General features: G+C 35.3%; 1 protein-coding gene across 4 annotated transcripts in view; it reads right to left on the bottom strand.

The window, feature by feature from the left end:
- ATP8A2 (ATPase phospholipid transporting 8A2) overlaps positions 1-21,259 on the bottom strand; it is an 860,692-nt gene that overhangs the window by 411,413 nt on the left and 428,020 nt on the right. For all 4 annotated transcript variants that reach the window (XM_056794696.1, XM_016421852.2, XM_007495237.3 and 1 more), the window contains exon 25: positions 15,492-15,664. In XM_056794696.1, coding sequence (XP_056650674.1) covers positions 15,492-15,664 — 173 coding nt within the window. The remainder of the gene's footprint in view (positions 1-15,491; positions 15,665-21,259) is intronic.

Here is a 21,259-nt window from a genome sequence, read left to right on the forward strand (position 1 = left end):
TCTAAATAATATTTGTTATATGAGGGCTCACTAGAACAGGGAGAGAGAAATACTTGAGATAACTATGAACACATAAGAAACATAAGATAGGGGGCAGCTGGGTGGCTCAGTGGATTGAGAGCCAGGCCTAGAGATAGGAGGTCCTGGGTTCAAATCTGACCTCAGACACTTCCCAGCTGTGTGATCCTGGGCAAGTCACTTAACCCCCATTGCCTAGCCCTTACTGCTCTTCTGCCTTGGAGCCAATACACAGTATTGACTCTAAGACAGAAGGTAAGGGTTTAAAAAAAAAAGAAACATAAGATACTTAAAGTTTATTTAAAAATTGAAAAAAGAAAGAATAGTGTATTTAGAGTCCATCCTCAGTTCAAGTCTAAGGTCTGATACTTTTATAAATTCTCAAAACCTCAGTTTATTAATTTACAAGATTCATAAAATTATACTATTTCATACAGTTGTAAGAAGAGATCTTTGTATAGCATAAACAGTTATATTAAAAATTAGCTTCTCTCATTTCTAATTTCATGCTAATAAAATAGTGTGGTCATAAACATCTTTGAATAAATTTCTTTTAGGGGAAGTAATTGCCTTGAGGTATACTACTCAAAGAAAAATTACTGGGCCAAAGTATATGAACATTTTATAGTACTTTTTACATGATTGTCAAATAGTGCTTCAAAAATACCAGTTTAGAGCACTGAAATTAACATCATATTTTCCATATCCCAAGCAAAAAGGTATTTCGAACTTCATTTTCACTTATTTTACCATAGCTAATTAGTATATAATGGTATCTTCATATTGCTTAATTTGTACTTCTCTAGTTGCCAAAGAGGCTGTGCATTCTGTGAATTCCTTTTTTAAAAATTCTGTGCTGCCCATATCTCCCTCACCACATTGCTTGTTTTTGAGGCATCTGAGTATGTTTATAAGTGCTTATCTTTCAATCTACCCTGAAAGGCAGAAATCTAAACACATCCTAGGAAATAAACGATGACTTTTCAAACTTTTAATTGGGGCATCAAGTTCAAATGTCTAGCTCTCCCAAACACTTCCCCCACCCTATCTATCCCATTGACACCCAAAGCCATAAATCATGATTGTTAACTGAAGCCAATCTCTTGAGGGCCATTAACATCACCTCTGAGAAAATATAACCTTTATTTGCTTTGAACTTGTGGGGGGGGGGCGATACAAATTTCAAGTAACTTTGATTTGTTAGGGAAAACTGATAATTTTTTAGAGGTTATCATATATTTTACTAAGAATACACAGTCATTTTTCAAAGGCAGAGACCATACTCAAGGGGTCAAAATCATGCCTTCAATCGTAGCCCATTATTCAAAAATTAGTATCCACTTTCAAAAAAAGAAGGCTTTGGTCATAAAAAAAAATTAGATAATAAGGAAGCTGGTGCTTTTAATCACACAAAAGAGTAAGAAAAGAGAACTGTTTATTGAACATACTAGTGATTTTATATACTTATTAAGGGTCCTCTATCTTCTCAGCAAATAATGAATTCTATTAAACATTTGCTGAGGACAAAAAATCTTTATAATACATGAAATACTTCTTAAGCCAAAAAATAACAATAAGGACTACTGAAAGCAGCAACTGCAACAAACATTCATGTTTATATGACTAAAAAAGGAGATGAGACAATCATATAGAAGAAATAAGAGACATTAGAGGTTCCTGCAGTAAAATGAAAAAAATAAAAAACAAGAGAAAGGTTTAAAAGCATGTTGGACAGATAGCCTATGGGATATATACTAAAATCCTACATCTTTTATAATATTAAAAATATTGATGCACTGTCAGTAAGTTAATAGAGTTTATCCTTGCTGATACTTCTTAAGTCAATAATATGTATATTGAACTTTGGTATAAATAATCACTAGTTAAATTCAGCAAAGACTGAAATGTTTCTTAGATTTACTTCTTTCAGCCTACTCCCAACCCTGATTCTCCCAACAACTATCACTTGGTCCAAAATCTTCCATTCCCCGAGTCAATTCCATCAATTGCAATATACTTCAAGGGTAGATACTAAGGAAGTAAAGTTGATGGGTGATTTTAATCTCATTTTAGCTAGAGAGTCCTATGAGAGAGAGACAGAGAGAGAGACACACACACACACACACACACACAGAGAGAGAGAGAGAGAGAGAGAGAGAGAGAGAGAGAGAGAGAGAGAGAGAGAGAGAGAGAGAGAGAATGTGTGTAAGAGAAAGATAGAGACAGAGACAGAAAAAGAGAGAGAGAGAATGAAGGTGAAAGTAGACGAAAAAAGGAGCTAGAGGATAGGTTTCCTATCCTAGAAAGCAGCAAAGGGTAGCCCCAGAAAAACCCATAGCTGTAAGGAACTGTTAGACAAAGTGTTGCTTAAAATCTTCTCCTGGTTAAAAAGGCATATTGGTTCTCTGAGCAGTGTTAGTATATTTAGAAGCTTGCCTACATGTTGTTTTCTTTCTTGAGAGGTGGTGGTGATAGTGGTAGGTATGGACTGAGATTTTAATGCCTAGCCTTTGTTTCTAGAGCAGGGATTAAAGTGCCTTGTAATTTTGTTTTTAAAACTATGTGAAGCTAATCATCCTAATAATTTTAAGTGGTCTTTTTAACTTGGACATATTATAATTCCTTGTATTTTAGTCCACTTGCTGAATGGGAGTGGGGAGGCAAAGGAATTTGACCTTTATTTATATATGGTTATAATCTTCTTTTATAACTACTTACCTCTTGGATAAATGAATTTTGACATTTATTTTTCAGATTTCAGATTCAGAAACTGGATTTATGATGGGCAAGGAAACAGCATATAAGAAAAGAAGCCTAGAACCCATGAAAGTAAGGTACAGCAAAAGAAAAGGAAGCAGTGCCATGAGGGGAAAGACAAGGAGAACTTAAAGCTTGGCTCCTAGCAAGCTTTTCTAAGAAAAATCTGTCACATACAGAAAAAAATGTACCAATTCCCAACATGCTTATCTGAAAGGGAATTTCGTGAGAAATTACCCTTCCTTTTATTAAAAAATTTAAATCTAAAGAATATGGCAATCCTTTCTAAACAGAAGCACATTAATTTCTGAATACCTCTTCATAAGTCACAGCCATTCTGCTCACTTCCCTCTCAGCTCTGCTGCTTTATCTCTATCCTAGGTCCCTCCTACTTTGATTTTATGTGTTGTCTTCCCCCTACTTGACTTAGAATTCTCCAAAAATATTTTTATTCCTTAAAAACAGGGATCACCTTGTTTACTTGCTTTTGTATCCATAATGTAGCATAGTATCTATCACATAGTAATAAATGCTCTATCTATCCTAAGACAAAGAATAGCCCCAATATAGATGATATCAAAGCAACATTTCTCTCAAAGTGATGACATTTCTTCAAATGCATTTCCACAATGGTTCAAAACTATGCGAGAAATTCAATATTATTGACACATTTCCTTTTTATGGATTAAATTTTTTTTTAATTTTTTTAATGTTTGAGGAACACTGAATACACTGAAACTCTTAGTCACATGAATACCATTTTCAGACAAACATAAAACTCCTGGTGCTACTGATGTAATGAATTCTTACCTTTTACAGACTATGTTTTGTGCAACATGTATGCATAACATACATTTTCTAATTATCCTCTATGTTTATTTTTGGCGATTCTTTTGGGTAGTGACTCAACTACTGGAAGATATTAGGCTAGGTGCATTGTTTAGAAATGCTTATCCCTTCAATAATTCCATCAATATGTATCTTGACTCATGGTTTTAGAAAATATAATGATCAATAATTTTGATGTGGTCTCCACAACTAATGATGAAGCTAACACTGGGATTGGGGGGGGGGGATAGAATACTCTGTTCTTGGGAGGTTGCTTTAATAATTACTTGAAATCATAAGTCTGAAATATTGAAGAGTTTGTTCTCTGCATTATCAACACTGTGAATATTAACAACCAAAAGTAATGTATTTAATTTACAGCTTTCCTTTTATTTCATACTTTTCACCTATTTACAACTTTTCCCTGTAGATCTCTGAAATATATTAAATGAAAAGGAGAATTTTACTGTAATATTTATTCAGGTCACCAAAAGGTTCTTAGGCTTCCAAATTTGCTTTAGTCAGGTTCATTTAGCATTGCCATTCATTTATAATTTGAATGCTCTTAATAATTCAATTTGACAAATATTTATGAAGCAACTACTTGGTGTAACAAACTGTGCTGATACAAATATCACTGTTTACTTGTTAAAAAATACATGCATCTGCCTAAAGGAAATGGACTATTTCCATTTAACAAAAATATTCCAGAAAAAGTAAACAAAAGGTTATGTGAAGTGTTAGGAGGTCAAATTTATTTATTTAAACATTAGCAGTTGAAATATTAAATTTCTCATTAAATTTGTTCAATTCTCATTAATTTCCTTTGAATTTCACATCCTGGTAACAGTGACCAGCACTTATTTTCTAATAATTTCAAATTATTCCTGTGAATTATAAAACTGTAATGTGCATTTTTAGTGTCTGTGTACTTGAATGTAAGCAACAAAGGGGTTGCTAAAAGAATACATGTAAATTAAATTATTTTACAAAAACCAGAGGAGGTTGCTTTTTAAAGGCGTACTAGAGTAAATATTTTTATGAAGTGATGGATTTTTTATTAAAAGAAACCATGCTATGAGTTTTGTAAAGGAAAGAGGTAGACGTAGAGTCCAAAGAACCAGAGCTTAAATTTTAGTGCTTCTGCCTTGGACAAGTCACTTTCTCTGTATAGGATTCAGTTTTCTGGTTTCCAAAATGAGAGAATTGCAATAGATAGCCTCTAAAGTTTCTTCCAACTCACATATTGATGCACTTATGATTCATAATTTTTACAAATTTATATTTTTTGTATACTGGGTTTGCCAGTGTGAAGCATACCTTTATGATAACTAACATTTTAATTCTTTTTATAATAGCCATTAATAGTAAATGATGATAAATGACATTCGTAAAAGTAAGTTTTAAGTTAATAATTATACTACCAAAAGTCTACCAAAAAATCTATTTCTTGTAAGAAATTAAACAATTGTAATGAAGCAAGAATGACTTAGAACCACAACAGAAACATGAGATCAAGTATAGTAATGGAACATTATCTTAGCTGGCAAAAACATAAAGAAAGCTGGACATGTTCACCCAACTGAAAAGGGCTTTGCTTACTAGTGGAGAAAAATAAAACTAAAAAAAAAATCACTCTTAGTAGCAGAACACAGAGCAATGCAAACCAGCATGGTATGGTTATCATTGTTGTTAAACCTCATCTACAAATGGGAATGTTTTCCAGACACTTATATTTGTAGATGACATTGTGCTGAGTACATCAGGTTCCCAATAGAGACCCTTTTTATAGGAGTCACAGCCACTAAAAAGAGAACTTCGAGAAATCCACTTAAGAAAAAATGAAATAGATGAAAAATACCTCTTTCCTAAGGACATTTAGCTGAATGAACAAAACATGAAGTTAGCAAATAGAGGATATGTAAAAGGTCAGTGGCCTGGGCTCAGGATTGAATAAAAGGAAGAGAATGAACTGAATTACTTTTAGGAAACAATGTAAATGTTTTCAAGTATCTCAGGATGTTCCCTGATACAATTATTTTTTAACAGTAATATTCTCCTTTGCTATAAATCACAAACTACTACAAGCTCTCAGGGATCAGAATTGAGTAACTTCAATAATAGAGACACGTGGTATTCATACGTAGTCTTAAGCATAGTACTAAATGATGGCTGACATCTATAAAGACAGTGGATGTATCCAGTAGATGTCTGGCTGGGTTCAGAGTTGGGCCAATTATGTGATAAGAGTGAAGAACAACAAATCAATAGCCTGAGTAATGGATTGATACCCTTGGAAATATGAAAAAGTCTAAAGTAAAATCTTCTGTCTGTTTAATAGATCTTTTATGGAGGGTTTACTGGAGAACATAGTCAATAATTTCATAGATTAAAAAAAGTATGAATGGCTGATAATCTGTACCACTGGAGGCAAAATCTCCATCAACAAAATCAGAAAACCATTGAAATGATAAAATATAAACTATCACTGAAACCAAATAGCCTTCATGTTAAACAGGCAACACATCCACAGAAATGCAGGTTAAGAACTGATATGTCTTGGAAAGTCCCAGGCTTTTACTTAAAAGCCTAAGTAAAAAAAAATGATACAGCCAGAAACCAAATAAGTGGATTAAGAAAAATAAGGGGGCATTGTATTTATATGGAACTTTTCACTTTTGTTAGCTCAAAGACCTTGATTGACACTAGAGAACTTTTATCTCTTCTTTCAAAGTGAGGGAAGTGAGACTTAGGAAGATGATTTTCACAAGCCTGTGAGAGATGAACTAGAGAAAGAAGAGATTAGGTCCAGAGAGGAGTCAGCGGCTATTACAACAATCTAAGGAAGGACCATAAAAGCATCAATCGTGATTCATGGGGGAGTAGAAAGGAGGGATCAGACATGACAGATACTGCAAAAGGAGAATAGTTAGAAAGGAGTAACTGATTTCAAATGGAAGTCGAAGGAGAAGAAAGGGCCAAGGACACCTCAGAGGCTTTAAACCCAATTGGCTGGGAAGATGATAGCATCAGCCAAAAAAAAAAAAATAGGGAAGATGAGAGGAGATACAAGGTTTCTTTTTTCAGGGAGGGGACAGTGTTTTAGACAAGCTGACTGTCAATGTGAAACTTGAAGTAACCCACTCAAATACTTAAATCTATTTCTTTTGAACATTAAATAAAACAAAATATATGGTAAATATGGATGCAGCAATTGCTTTAACACTGTAAGATAATTTTTTCCCTCTTTCACTATATTAACTACAATGAAATCTCTGGAAATATGCTTTTACTCAATCCTAGAGTAGATTCCTCTTCAATGGAACAGGATGGCATTTGTATACATGGAGATAGACTGAAGAGTGAATGTGGTAGCTGAGACTTATGGTGATATGAAGGTCTCAAGGAAGATACTCTGATCAATTAGTGCAGCATTAGCAAAGACTTTCAAGTTTGCATGCCCAAAGTGCAACTTCAGGCTATCTGTGAGTACCCCACATTACCTCAGAGAGCAGAAGGAGGAAGTGCTCCCTTTGGGCAGCTGAACAGAGAAGTGGGTACAAAAAATGTCCTTCATCACAAGGAGTCATCCTCAAGAATACAAAAAAAAAATATCTTGGAGCCAGTAGGAACCAGCTTAAAATAGCATAGGGGATGACTGTTAAATTTTCATTTTTGAGCATTTATACCCTGGAAATTCATAAGTGCTACAACTCGATTTATTGTTTTGTGAACTATGCAGAGATTTAAGTAAGTGATCAAGAAAATGTTAAAAATACAGATTAAACTTCAAAGTGTGTCCCATTTTTGGTATGCTGGTTGTTTAAAGAAAATGAAACAAAAACATTTACCAGCACACTATGGAATAAAAGACAGCTAGTAAATACACAGGGCTATGTGGAGAATGAGTTGAGAAACTAGTCATAGAAAGAGGGGCTAGAAGGAACCATATGATCCACTAACAGGAACCCCAAACAGTACACAATAGATCCAGATTCAAACCCAGGTCCTCTGACTCCAAATTTAGCCTCTTCAAATCTACCACAGGGCTTGTCTTAGTGAATGTTTGGTACCACTGGGTGATTTCCCAGATATGTAAGTGCTAGTTCCTATTCTGAGAAAACATTCTGGTCTAATTAAAGTAGGAGCTTTCAATTCAACTTGCTCAACACTAACCTTAGTAGAATATTATTATAAAAGTGTGTAAATTTTCCAATTCACTGCATTGCCTATCACTCAAATTTATCAAAAGCAGCTCATAAAATATAGCACTTGAAAATTTAAAAAGCACTTTACTCACAAGAGCCCTACATACATACACACACACACACACACACACACACACACACACACACACACACACAGAGTGACTTCATCAGGACAGGGAATTCCCTGTAAGTTCCTTGCTCAGGGTGAAAAAGCCAAAATGTGGCAGAGGTAGGTCTTGAACTTCAGTCTTTCTGAGCTGGAGGCCACCTTTCTCTCCACAACCCCAAAATGCCCCTCTAACATAAATAGAGATTTATTAACTTGTTATATAAAGAACTTTAGGCTTAGTCAGTCCATCAACAAGTATTTCTTATGTATACATATTAGGCACTGGTGATAGAGAGAATGACAAAAGAGAATCCCTCCTCTTAAGAAGGTCTCAGTCTAATGGAGGAAACAACATGCAAAGAGTTATATAAAAACAAGGTATACAAAGGATAAATTGAAGATAATAATAGAAAGAGGGCACTAAAATTAAGTGTATTAGGAAAGGCTGCTTGAAGATTGTGGGGATTTAACCAAGACTTGAAGGAAAGCGGGAAGAGATGAGGAGAGTCAAAAACAGTAAGTGACACTTAGAGAGGTAGCCTTCAAAGGCCAAATAACCCCCCCCCCACCCTTTCACTGCACCATGTGGTCTCAAGTTCAGAATTGCTAAGTCTTGACTTTACATATAATTAACCAAACCCTAAACTAAATCTATCAGAAACAATTCTTTGTGCTTTTGTAAGAATAAAGAGGCTTAAAAAAATTCCCCAGGAGGACCCAGCTCCTTCCCTTGTTTCAAAAAGAGGTAAACTTAGTACAACTACCTTTTGAAAGATCACCACTGAAAATCTATTTTGGCTTTAGTTTCTCTCTAAAGCCAATGAAATAAATAGAACTTAAATATTTTAGCGTGTAAGTGAGTGGCAAATTCATAAGTTTACAAGGTCCATCTCATGCAGAGTTCTATGACTCTGAGAATAACTAAAAAAAAAAAATACGCCTTCCCAGAGAGTCAAGCAGTACACCATCCCCAATTTAAAGAAATGAAAAATAAAAACAAAAACAGAAAAAAACCCTAAAGAACCAGATTCTCCTCCTCAATTAATGTTTCTGTTTGAAGACTGCAACATATTTAATTTGAAATTTCCTCTCACTGTGCCAAATTAGAGCTTGAGCTCCTTCCTGTGAAGTTTTGAAGTGTACGGTCTTACGTGACACACAAAATACTGTTAAAACAGTCAAGAGTAGGAAGGAATTTTTAAAAAATGTTTTTCTTTCTTCAGTATCATGCACCTGGCAAGAAAAGGGACCGTTCTTGTAAAGCCTTAAAGGCATTCCTCACTCTCTCCTGAGATTCAAACCTACTTATTTTTATTTCCCTTTGTAAACCTATGAAGTTACATCACTTTTTTTTTTGCTTGGCTTTACAATTTTCAGTACTTTTCCATGTACATTGTTCCTTTATCCTTTGCTCCTTGATTCCCCCTCCTCCCCCCAATAATTAAAAGTGACAGTTACTTGACCAAGAGGGGGCATCTGGAAAGGAGCTGACTCACTTCCGATTCCTTCTGGCCTGGGGGAGAAGCACCAACAGTTTGTGGTGTCATATTTATTTAGTTCGAAATAAATGAGCCAGTCACACAATCAGGCACATGCTTACCCACTTACTTTACAACATAAACACAAAGAGAAGGTTGTAAGGAAGAAGTACTCTCTCAAAACTCCTTCCACCTTTCCTATCACTGCTATTCTTAATATTTACTCAGGCAAACAGTACTAAGATCTCCTGCTTAAACAATCAGGATTTTTGCCTAGGACAGGACTTTAGAGATAATTTAGCAACAAAATCACATGATTTCAGAGTTGGAAGGAACCTCTTAAACTATTCAGTTCATCTCATGGAGGAATCAGACCTTTTCTATAACGTTGGACAAGTGGTCACCTGGATTTTGCTTGACCACTTGCAAGGAAGGCTCTTCTTAGTCCATTTGACTTTAAATAGATCTCATTGGGATAGTTAGGTGGCTCAGTAAATAGGGAGCCAGGCCCAGAGACAAGAGGTCCTGGTGAAGTTCAAATCTGACTTTAGCCACTTCCTAGCTATATGTAATCCTGGGCAATTCACTTAATCACAGTTGCCAAGCCCTCACCACTAAGTATCAATTTTGAGAAAGAAAATAAATGTTTTAAAAATAAAATAGATATAATTTGTAAGAAGTTGCTTTTATTTATTTCTTTTTCATTTTTGTATCTTGACCACTTTCACCAACTGATTCTGTCTCTTGTCCTGGGGCACCAAACAAAACAAACAGAATCCCTCTTCCATCTAGTGGTTTTAAGTATTCAAAAGATATTGCCACTGGAAAAAAGGGGGTTAGAACTGTATCGATCAAACTCATCAATTCTAGCCTCCAGTTTGAGGCAAATAGGAAGAACCCTCATGAATTTAGAGAAACAGGGTATTCTGGGCCAAGTTACCATATCTTGTGTTGGAGGTGTAATAGAACAAAGGTTAACCATTTCCCTGCAACAAGGATTAATTTTTCCCCAAAGGTAATAAAGCTGCCCTTTGCACGTAATTGGCTACTGTCTCCCTTAGCAGCTTCTTCTTGGTCATGGTAAGGTACAAAGCATATCAGCCACTGGGAATCTGGCCCTCTCCAAATTGGCAGACTTCTGAAGACCACCAGAATTGTTATACCAAATGCCTTGCTGAAAAGTTACATTTCATTTTAGGAAGCTCCCTAAAATGGCACAGTGGGCAGCGACCTATGCCTAGAGTCAGGAAGACTTTAGTTCAAATTCCCTTCTCAGATACTTACTAGCTGTGTGACTTGTTGCAAGTCACTTAACTTCTATTTGACTCAGATTTAAAAGGGAGATTGTCATAGCACCTACCTCCCAGGGTTATTAAGAGGATCAAAAGAGATAATAATTGTAAAGTGCTTGGCACATAGTGCCATGTAAATTCTAATTATTAATTTTATTGTACAGTTGAGCAGGGCCACCAATTGTCACTATCTTCCTTTGGCTTTCCTTTTTTTCTTATTTTGCAAACAAAATAAAACTTGTTAAATTTTCAACATTTTGTGAATGCCTCATTTTGTCTCAACATTGAACCTTCCATAAAAGATGTCAGACCCAGTCATAATAGAACCATTTGGGTTCAGAGAAATAGGGCACTTTTGGACAAACTGACTCAAAAGCAAGAAGCCTTTACAACACAATCTATATTCTCACCTGGGAAGCATCTCTGCCAGGCATCTTTGTTCCTCTGGGAGAATGATTCTCTGTCAACTATTCTCTGATTAAGTGTGAGGTGAATCCTCTACCCCTTAGTCATTTGTGGGGTCTTCATTCATGAGGACATTGATGTAGGGCTAAGAATAAAGGGCTAGTTGTCTAAGCAAATAGAGAGGAAGTAGACACAGGACCTTCTTCATTCACAAAATGGACCTGGAAATCTCATGAGCAGCAATGGCAGTTCTTAAAGAGCAAGACAGCATGATCCTCCTGGCTCCCTTTCTTCTTTTCTCAATAGTACTCCTCCCATGAGCCTGTTGATCTCTGGCTGGCTCCCCTGCTCTCTCCAAACTATGAATTGCTTCTTCTCTTAAAGCCCAGTAGTCCACAAGGGGCTCCTTCGCATGCCCTTCTCAATCCACCCTCCACCTCCAGTCTTCCTCCAAAGACTATCCAATACAAATAAATATTCCTGGTGATCTAGTTTATGCTAGGCTATTGTTAATCCATATTTAATATTTTAGAGGAAACATATATTACTATGAAATTATATTCATGTCATGGAACACCAGAGTTCTGTGGAAAACAATTTAGGAAATGATGCATTAGTTCAATTGCCTAACAAATGAGGGAACTGATTCCAAGAGAGATTGTGAATTGCCAAAAATCACACAGCTAGTAACAGCAAAGTCTAGAACAGAGTCTTCATCTTAAATCAAGTACTCAACCATTTGGTTTCTATCATCCAAAATCTCTATAATTCCCAATAGTCCAACAACAAGAAAAAGCTAAGCCTTTTAAGGCAGTGAATACAAATGACTATGAATAAGTGAATAAGGGTCATTAGAGATTTAAGTGTGGAGAAGTAATTACCAGATGATAGGAGGAAGAGAATCAACAAAGGTGTCATTGAGGAAGAAGCACCTGGAATGGGCCTTGAAGGATGATATTTAAATAGATAAAGTTGTCTTTCAGTTACAGAAGACTGTGTGTACAAAAGCACAGATTAGAGAGTGCTGAGAAGCTAAAAGTGTATCTAAGATTCCAGTAGCACATAAAAGGAATTTGCATTAAAGGAAGACTGCAGTCAAATTATAGGGATTTGAACTCCAGCATAAAAGATTTTTTTTTATTTAGTAGTTGGAGGAGTACCACTGACAACTTCAGAACAGACTGAAAGTTTTATAAACTATGCTTTAAAAGAACTATTTGGGTCACAGGATAAATTATAGCCTGAAGATGATACAAAATGGTGCCAGGATAACTAATTAAAAATAACAATGGCAAGAAAGATGAAACTACTCACATTTAAAATGTTTTAAGGTTTACAAAATGATTTTACAACAATCTTGTGAGGTGGATAATATAGGTATTATTATTATTAACCCCATTTTACAAATTCAGTAACAAGCTTAAAAAGGCTAAATTACTTGATACATTTTTGAAAAGCTAGAGGTATCAGAGATAGGTTTCAAACCTTGGAGTTTTCTGACTCTAAAGTCAATACTTTTTTTTTTTTTATCACAGTGGTTATATCCCAGTGTCTTAGTCAAGGAATATGAACAATTAGCTCTCAATAGAAAAAAAAAATGCCCACTATTAACAATCATATTGACAGAGTTGGGTTTTTTTCCCAAATCACTGAGAAAAATACAAATCTAAACAGGTCTGAGGTTTTACTTGACCACCAGAAAACAGGAGAAGATCACAAAAGACAGAAATAGTCAAATTTGGAAGGGACCCACAAAGTTATTGTGAATCTTAAAACTACTCAGACTCTACTTTGGAAGATTTGATTAAGCTATTCCCCATTTTTAACAAATGAAGATACTTAGTCAGGAATGTACTGGGAACTTTTAAAATTACTCCACCCTACTCAGACAGTGCCTTAGAGGAAGATAAAATTGTAAACTCCTGATTGAACAATGAAAAGTCCCTAACTCATACTTATAGTAAAGCTAGAACCTTAAGCTAGGTCTATTTTTAGATCTAATACAAAAAGGTACTAAGTACCTATAAAGGTTAAATTAGTACCTAAAAGGTCAAGCAACTTACAAAAGTAGAGTTTAACAAAGAGGTGTGAAGTACTCAGAGGATTTAATCTAACCAGAGAAGGTAAGAACAAAAGAAGATGAGAACTAAGAGTAGGCAGTCCGGGGGGGAAAAAGCATCTACATGAAAATTTAGGGAAAGTGACATAAGAGAAAAATTTTTAAAAGGAAGGGGTAAAAGGTAATTTAGTAGTTGGAGTTCAGAGTTTAAGTGAGGGACATATGAATGGAGTGCGAAATTGAATTCAGTGTGAAGTTCGACTCTGAACTCAGTTCAGGAGATTCAGTGGAGGACTGGAGCTTTCTTGGAGACAATCTTGTGGTGAATGATAAAGACTGACTCACTCTCCCTTAGGCTCAGGCCTAGGCCTTTTTCTACTGCTTGGCTATTCTCTCTCTCTCTCTTTCTCTCTCTCTCTCTCTCTCTCTCTCTCTCTCTCTTTCTCTCTCTCTCTCTCTCTCTCTCTCTCTCTCTCTCTCTTCTTCCCTTAATTCCTTCATTTATGTTAATTAAAATTTCCATAAATCCCAGCTAACTTGGGTATTTTCATGTTTGGGAATTTCCCATGGCGACCACTTATTTTTAGATTTTTAAGTCAAAACACTAAAATTATCTTTACAGTTTGGCCAAAACCTTTTACAGTTTTGGCATTTACAGTTTTTAACATTCACATTATGCAAATTGTCTCAGGAAGTTAAATACAAAAAGAAAAGAACCAAATACAGCAACATATTCATTCATGAAAAAAACTTTCTGTGATAGCAAGTAACAGGAAACAAAGTAGATGGACCATTGAATGTAGAATAGCTAAACAAAGTGTGTTGCATATATAATAGATCATTACTACATCAAAAATAAAGTATTAACATGAAGACATCAGAATAGCAGGGGAAGATATAGCCAACAGATGCAAAGTAAGTAAGAAGTAAGTAAGAAAGTAAGTAAGAAGAACCAAGAAAACAACAAAACAGCAATAATATCAGTAAAAAGGAAAAAGATTAAATTGAAAGACAGAATTATGAGTAAGAGTGATTATAAAGAAGAGCTGAAAAACACACATATCCTTCAGTGTTTCACAGAGGTGAAATACTACAAGTGTGGAATGATGCATTGATTAGGTTTGATGAATTGGTTTTTTCCCCTTCTTTCTTTCGTTTTTAAAAAAACAATGTTGGGGATTTCTAGATAATTCTGAAGATGCTATTCTTGGGTTAAGGCATCTTTAAGGAATTTTAGGACTATAAATGACACAAGGTTCTGGTAGAAGGACAAGAACAAGAAGTATACAAGGGTTATGCAATGTTCCAAACTAGTATAAATAAGATTAGCAGCTAAGAGCACCATAAGGCCTATGGACATTGGTGACATCAAGTAAATGTCATGTTTGACCAGTTTAAAATAGATGATAGCTGAGTTTGGGGTTCAGAGTAGAAAAGATAACAACTATATATAGTATTAAAGTGATCATCAGATGAGTTCTAATATGATCTTAGTATTTTTCACAAGTGTCAGTATGTCAGTATGATTTGAGGACTAGTACACTTAGATCTTTATATTGAGAGAGAAAACTTTTTCACTTTCTTTATTCATCCATCCATTCATTTTATTGCTGATGGAGTCTCCTTCAACAGCTTATTAAGAGTTTATTTACTCTCATCTAATTTTTCTTCTAATTTGCCCTTCTTTGCAAACAGCTTTGCTTTCTTCTCATCATTACATGCAGTTATCAACAGAATGTGATGCCACCCACCTTTATTAACACTGAAAGATTAACATGAAGAAATATACAGACTGTCTATTCCTCTACTGATTAGATCCCAACAGAAAAATACACATAATAAAAACCAGACCAAAGTTCCTTGTTGTCTGAAAAGGATATTCAACCACAGAGCTTGAGAGAGGAGCTGACCTATGACAAGAAACACATAAATAAACAAACACCACACTTCTGGGAGTTGGGCACTTGCCCAGACATTCAAAATTAGATCTAATAGACAGAACATATGGAAAGCTCCCACTCTAATGGTAATTAGACCTTTCTCTGTTCTGTTCCCTACTATGAGTACTTGATTAGAGCTATAATATCACACTATCTGTAGGATTTTAAGTCCTTCTTCATGCTAGAAGACATAAATCTACCTTTTAACAATGCTATATTGGCTCCTGGAAACAAATAACTTGACAAATAAGAAACTATATTTTGGACCTTGCAGAGTGTATGGGATCAACTTTAAATTTAGAGAAGGAACTTTGCCTCTGATAACTTTAAATGAACAAAAAGACACTTTGATAACAATATCAACATAAAATTAGGTGAATATTGAATATTTTCCTACCTGCAACAGATGACTGCTTTACATGAGAGGGCCAAATCCAGGAAGATCTGCCTGACTTCGTATGAGAGGGCATACTTCAGTGTGTGGCCATCAATGATCAAGGCAATGTCATTTTCTTTGCCCAGAGAATTTCCAAGGAAAACACAGTGCTGAGTAAGGGTTTCCCTTGTTGCCTGAAATAAGAAAGGTATGGAGGAGGTAAGAACTAATTCTGATTTTTTCCCACCAAAATGCCCCAAAAGTCGGTGCCTTCATAAAATGCATTATCACTGTTCATCTTAGCTTTATACACTAATAGTTAACCTCAATATCACCCAGAGCCTGTTGTCCTGACCAAAATGCTTTATGATGAGGTCTGTTTGGTACTTCAATGAGTAAATTCGTCTTACTTTGAGTTAGTACTAGATATCAACCATTCAAAATTTGCTTTTATTAAATTGTTTCATTAAAAGAAGCTATTGTTTATTTTTGGTGTCTCATCATTTATATCTTTTGGTAGTTCTTGCCCTGTTAAGTGGAAGGAGAACCTCCATATGAATATTTTTAATATGTACTTTAAAGCTGGTAAGACCAATCTCTACCATCAGGTCATTTGGCAAATAATTCACTTTTTCAATATGGCACAAGGTGTTTTAAATGTATTATAAGATTTTTGTTAAATTCCCTGCAGACAATGAATACAATTGTCTACATGATATTTATAACTCTTTATACTCAGACTTTCCAGAGGCCTTTATGTCATATTCTTAAAATATCTTAATGAAAATAAATTAATTTCTCTTAATAGGGAATATACCTGAAACTCCATCACCTGACTAGAGGGACTATCTAGGCTTGATGTTCTTTTCCAGTTGAAATAAGAAAGTAGGATTATATCAAGGCAGTAAATCTGATCCTTAGTTCTATTCAAATCAATGAGTGTACTAAATCAATAACAGTTCTAAACACAAATCCTAAAAAAAAAAAGTCATACTGGGTAAGATAACTACAAGTAGGTACAAGGTTCAACTTAAGAGTGAATGCAGCTCAATTTCATTATTAAGTTAATTAAAGCTCTATAAAAGGTAGTTCTAGTCATTCTTTGTGTGTGATACTGATGTATTGTATGTGTGGCAAATATTCTGCATATTTAATTATATACATAGAATGAACATAGACTTTCTCCCTCCTACGTAGAGTTTAATTTTAGGGCCAGTTACCACTGCAAAATTGGAACTTCTCATCTTACTGCATCATTTTTCATTCTCAACAAGAGACTTTGGGGCTTAGTAGAAAGAGATGCAGTTAGAACTTCCCGTGCCCTTAACCAAAAATAACACTTGATATTTCTACTACTGAAAAGAATAAATAAAGTAGTACTTAAGGAATGCACTGTTAATAGATGGAAGATGTGTTTAAGAGGAAAGGTAACTTGATACGTTAAACTGATTTTTATTAAAAGGGGAGATGTATAGAAGGTATCTCCATACTATTTATTATTCCCTAAGACCAGTCCATTGCTGAGTCAGGCTACTCAGACAGAAAAACACAAGATCTCGATTCTTGCTGCTAGCTTGCTGTGTGATATAAAGCAAGTTACTTAACATCTGGGGATCGGTTTCCTTTGTGAAGTAGGGTTGAATTCACCTGTTTGATATGCCTAAAGGGAAGTTTAATAGCTATGTTATGATAAGTTATGATCCTAAGAATGCTAAACACATTATGGCATGATATATGTAGGAGGTACTCATTTATGGAATCAGCAAGTATAAATTAATAACTTCTATTACTGAGACATCATAGAATGATGGCACTTCAGAACTAGAAAGGACCTGAGAGGTCATCTAGTCACAATTTAGTGAGGTAGACTAGGGAAAAAGATTGGATTTAGAATCAGAAAGACTTCATAGTTCTACTACTACAATCTGTGTGACTTTGGCAAGAAACCTCCCTTTTTTACTTGTGAATTGCTTTGTCTGTGAAGTGAGGGTATTGGCTCTTGAAGGTCAATTTTTCAGATTTAAAATTCTATAGAATTACATCATATTTCAGGAGGTCTAGGATTTCCTCAGCCAAAACATTTGTTCAGTCATTATAAACCACAACCTATCTCTATGAAATTTCTTATGTCCTCGACTGAAAGAACTGTCACTGAAAGAACATTTCCATTTACCAGGTTTCAGCTTGCATTTTTGTCAATTTAGTCTAGGGATAAATCATTTTTTGTCTTGGATCCATTGGGCAGTCTGGTAAAGCCTGTGGACCCTTTCTCAGAATATTTTAAGTGCACAAAACAATGCAGATGATAACAAAGGAAATCAGCTAATTTGAAGGACAGTTATAAAAAAATACTTGAAAAAACAAATTCACAGATTCCCTTGAATTATCCATAGACGCCTAAGTTAAGAACTCCCAAGTTAGTCTTCAACTCTGATTGTAGTCAGTTCTATAAATCCCAGTTCCTTGCTATTTCCTCCTTTTCCCCTCTCCCCCCATATGGCTTCATTTTCCTTTTCCTTTATTGAATGTCCTACCTCCCACCCCATCTCCTTCCTCTGTTATCTCTTTGCTGTCAGTATAGTGGTCTAAAGGAATTCAGAGACTTAGACTCTTGCCATCTGGCCCAACTCTTGGGACTTGGGTCCTCACAGGAAATGTAGTTCATAGCCAGATGGACCTCCCATAATTGGATCCCTGTAACTTATATTTATATATGCATGTATTTCTCTTCCCGGTTGTGATTAACCATAAATATGTACCTTGCTTTTTTGCAATATTTGTGAACAGCTGGATTGTATTTTGTAAAAATTGGCTTATAAATAGTTTATATGTTCCAGGGGAAGCTGCCATATAAAAGAATACTAAGGTGAATACTTCCATAAAACAATTCACAACTCCCTGATTTCCTTGTTTTAAAAACCCAGACTTTCATATAATGGCTATATTTAAGGGAACAAACATATTGTTATTTGTGAAACATTTAGTAAGACAATTTCTTAAAAGAATATCAGTACATAACACATAGTTTCATCAACAATTTCAAGAAAAAAATCCCAAGCCTACAAAAGTCACAAGCACAAAATTACACTCTTATTACATCCTTTTACTGCAACAAATATTTTTCCAGATGATCAATTAATCTCAGAGGTCTTCTAGTACAACCCACACTAGAAATATGTAACATCATTAAAAGTAGTCATAGTCTCTGGAAGAAGATCCCTAGTAATGTGAACCTCAGGACCTCCTAAGCCTTTCTTTTTCAGATATCTATAAATACTTTTCTCAAACTGATTCTCTATAACTTCTCACTGCTTCCATCTGTGTTCTATGGGTTCAATCTTGTTTCCATATAATAGCCCCGCATGTATTTGAAGACAGTTATTCTATATTTCCCCTTAAGTCTTCTCTTCTCTAGAGATCCCCAGTTCCTTCAACCAAATTTTTTGTCATTAAAAAGTAAATGAAAGCATATATATATATACATATATATATGTATGTGTATCTTAGTTACAAAATAATATTTAAACCTCTAAATATAATCAATTTGAAAGTTAAACTTTCTATAACAATTTAATCTCATTTCTCTTTCAAAGAAATTCAGCAAATCTTTATTGCTTGAAGGTACTTTAACAAATGTAGATATTTATATGAGCACTTATCTATATATTTCATTCTCCCCACCCAAGTTGAGGAAATTTTTAAAAGAGAATAAAAAATAAAATCCTAATCAAAATCATGCTTTGCCTCACAAATTATTTGGACATGACTGAAAATGTTTATTCCTCTCTCTGCACTTTATGTTCATCACTTCTCCAGTAAGAGGTAAGGAGCATGTTTCATCTACAGGCTTCCAAATTCATTGCATTGATTAAAATTTAAAATTTTTCAAAATTGTTTTTCTCAGTAACATAGACGCCATCATGTAAATTGTTCTGGTTCTGTTCACTACACTCTGCATCAGTTCAAAGAGGCCTTTTCACAGTTTCCTCTAATATTATACACTTCATTATTTCTTATGCATAATAATATCCTATTACATTATACACAACAATTTGTTTTTCTATTCTCCAGCAGGAAGCCACTCCTCTAGTTTTTAATTTGGCTACTACAAAAAGGGAAGCTTTAAATATTGGGTGTGTATGTGTGTGTGCACATTTGTGTTTGTCTTTTTCCTTTTCTTTTATTTCATTGGAGCATGGGCCTAGTAGTGATGAAACCAATTCAAAAAGGTATGCAGAATTTAGGAATTCCTTGGAAATACTTCCAAATTGCTTTCCAAAATGGCTAGAATAATTCAAACTCAACCAACAGGGTACTAGTGTGTCTATTTTTTTCCACAGTCCCTCTAACATTCCCCCCCCCCTTTTGTTATCTTTGCCACATTCACAGGTGTAAGGTGGAACCTAATAGCTGCTTGTATTTGTATCATTCAAGTTATTAATGATGGAGCATTTTTTCAGATGATAATGAAATCTTGATCATTTATCTATAAGAACTCATTATAAATTTACATCCATTTCTTATATATCTTGGATTTGAAAGAAACTTTCAAATATTTTTTCTAATTTACTGTTTTCCTTCTTATTTTCACTTAGATTTGTTTGAACCAAAACATTTTTATTTAATCAAAACTGCCCATTTTATCTTAGTGAAATATGTAAAGAACTATGTAATTAGGATTTTGCTCCCCGGGGACTCTCTTTCCCAGAATCCCATTATGTATCTACATAATGTACTAATGGTGAAGCTCTCTCAGAGGGGAGAGAAGCCTTAAGGTAGGAAGATAGAGACAGGATAGAAGTTTTAGATACCACCAGGGGGATGACGGAGTCAAATTAGAGATATGAGGTGGCAGGAATGAGTCTTTATTAATTATCAATGAGCCACAGCTAAGCTCTGATCAAAGGACCTTTCCGAAGGCTTTTACCAGTCCAGAGATCCACATTTAATACCACATAGGTCAGAAAGATGGAAGAGAGATAGAGAAGATTTAAAGATGGAGCTTGGCCAGAGGCCAAGCTCCGGGCAGGACAGCCATCAGCTAGCCTGAAAGAGAGAGAGAGAGAGAGAGAGAGAGAGGCGGAGCTTGCTGGGTTACAAATACCCTTTGCTACGCAGTACATAGGGATGACCCTCATTGGTTAATGACAAGGCATAGGTGTGGTTTCTCTTAACCAGGGAGAACAAAGAAACCTGTTTTCCCGCCTAACCTGGGGGAAGCTGGGGTCAAGGGTCAGAGGCCTTCCCAGCCATGAGCAATACTGAGCATGCTCAAGACTGAGCATGCTCTCTTTTAAGGCAATCTGCACATACCAACTGTTCCCCTTGCCCACAGCTAGGGGTGGACTGCTACAAATGGAGAGAAGATACAAGTTTTGTGTAGCTCTGCCCTTGCTCTCTTCTTCCCAGAAAGTGGCTGGGGGAAGAACTTACCAGGAATATTTACTCATGTGATCTTACTTTAGTTAGAAAATTAGGCTTTTACCTTCTATTTCTTTTAGTTTATTTTTCTTTCTACTTCAAGTGATTATTAGTAAATCTTATAAAATACAATACATGGAATTATTGGATTTTAATTTAAATTTTACAATGTTGGCAACCATAAAAGGGTAGGATCCTTGACCTTTTAAAATAGCCTTTGAGGGGCAGCTGGGTAGCTCAGTGGATTGAGAACCAGGCCTAGAGACGGGGGTTCTAGGTTCAAATCTGGCCTCAGACACTAACCAGCTGTGTGACCCTGGGCAAGTCACTTGACTCCCATTGCCTAGCCCTTACCACTCTTCTGCCTT

Source organism: Monodelphis domestica, chromosome 4 (assembly GCF_027887165.1).
Source record: "Monodelphis domestica isolate mMonDom1 chromosome 4, mMonDom1.pri, whole genome shotgun sequence".
Classification (NCBI taxonomy): Eukaryota; Metazoa; Chordata; class Mammalia; order Didelphimorphia; family Didelphidae; genus Monodelphis; species Monodelphis domestica.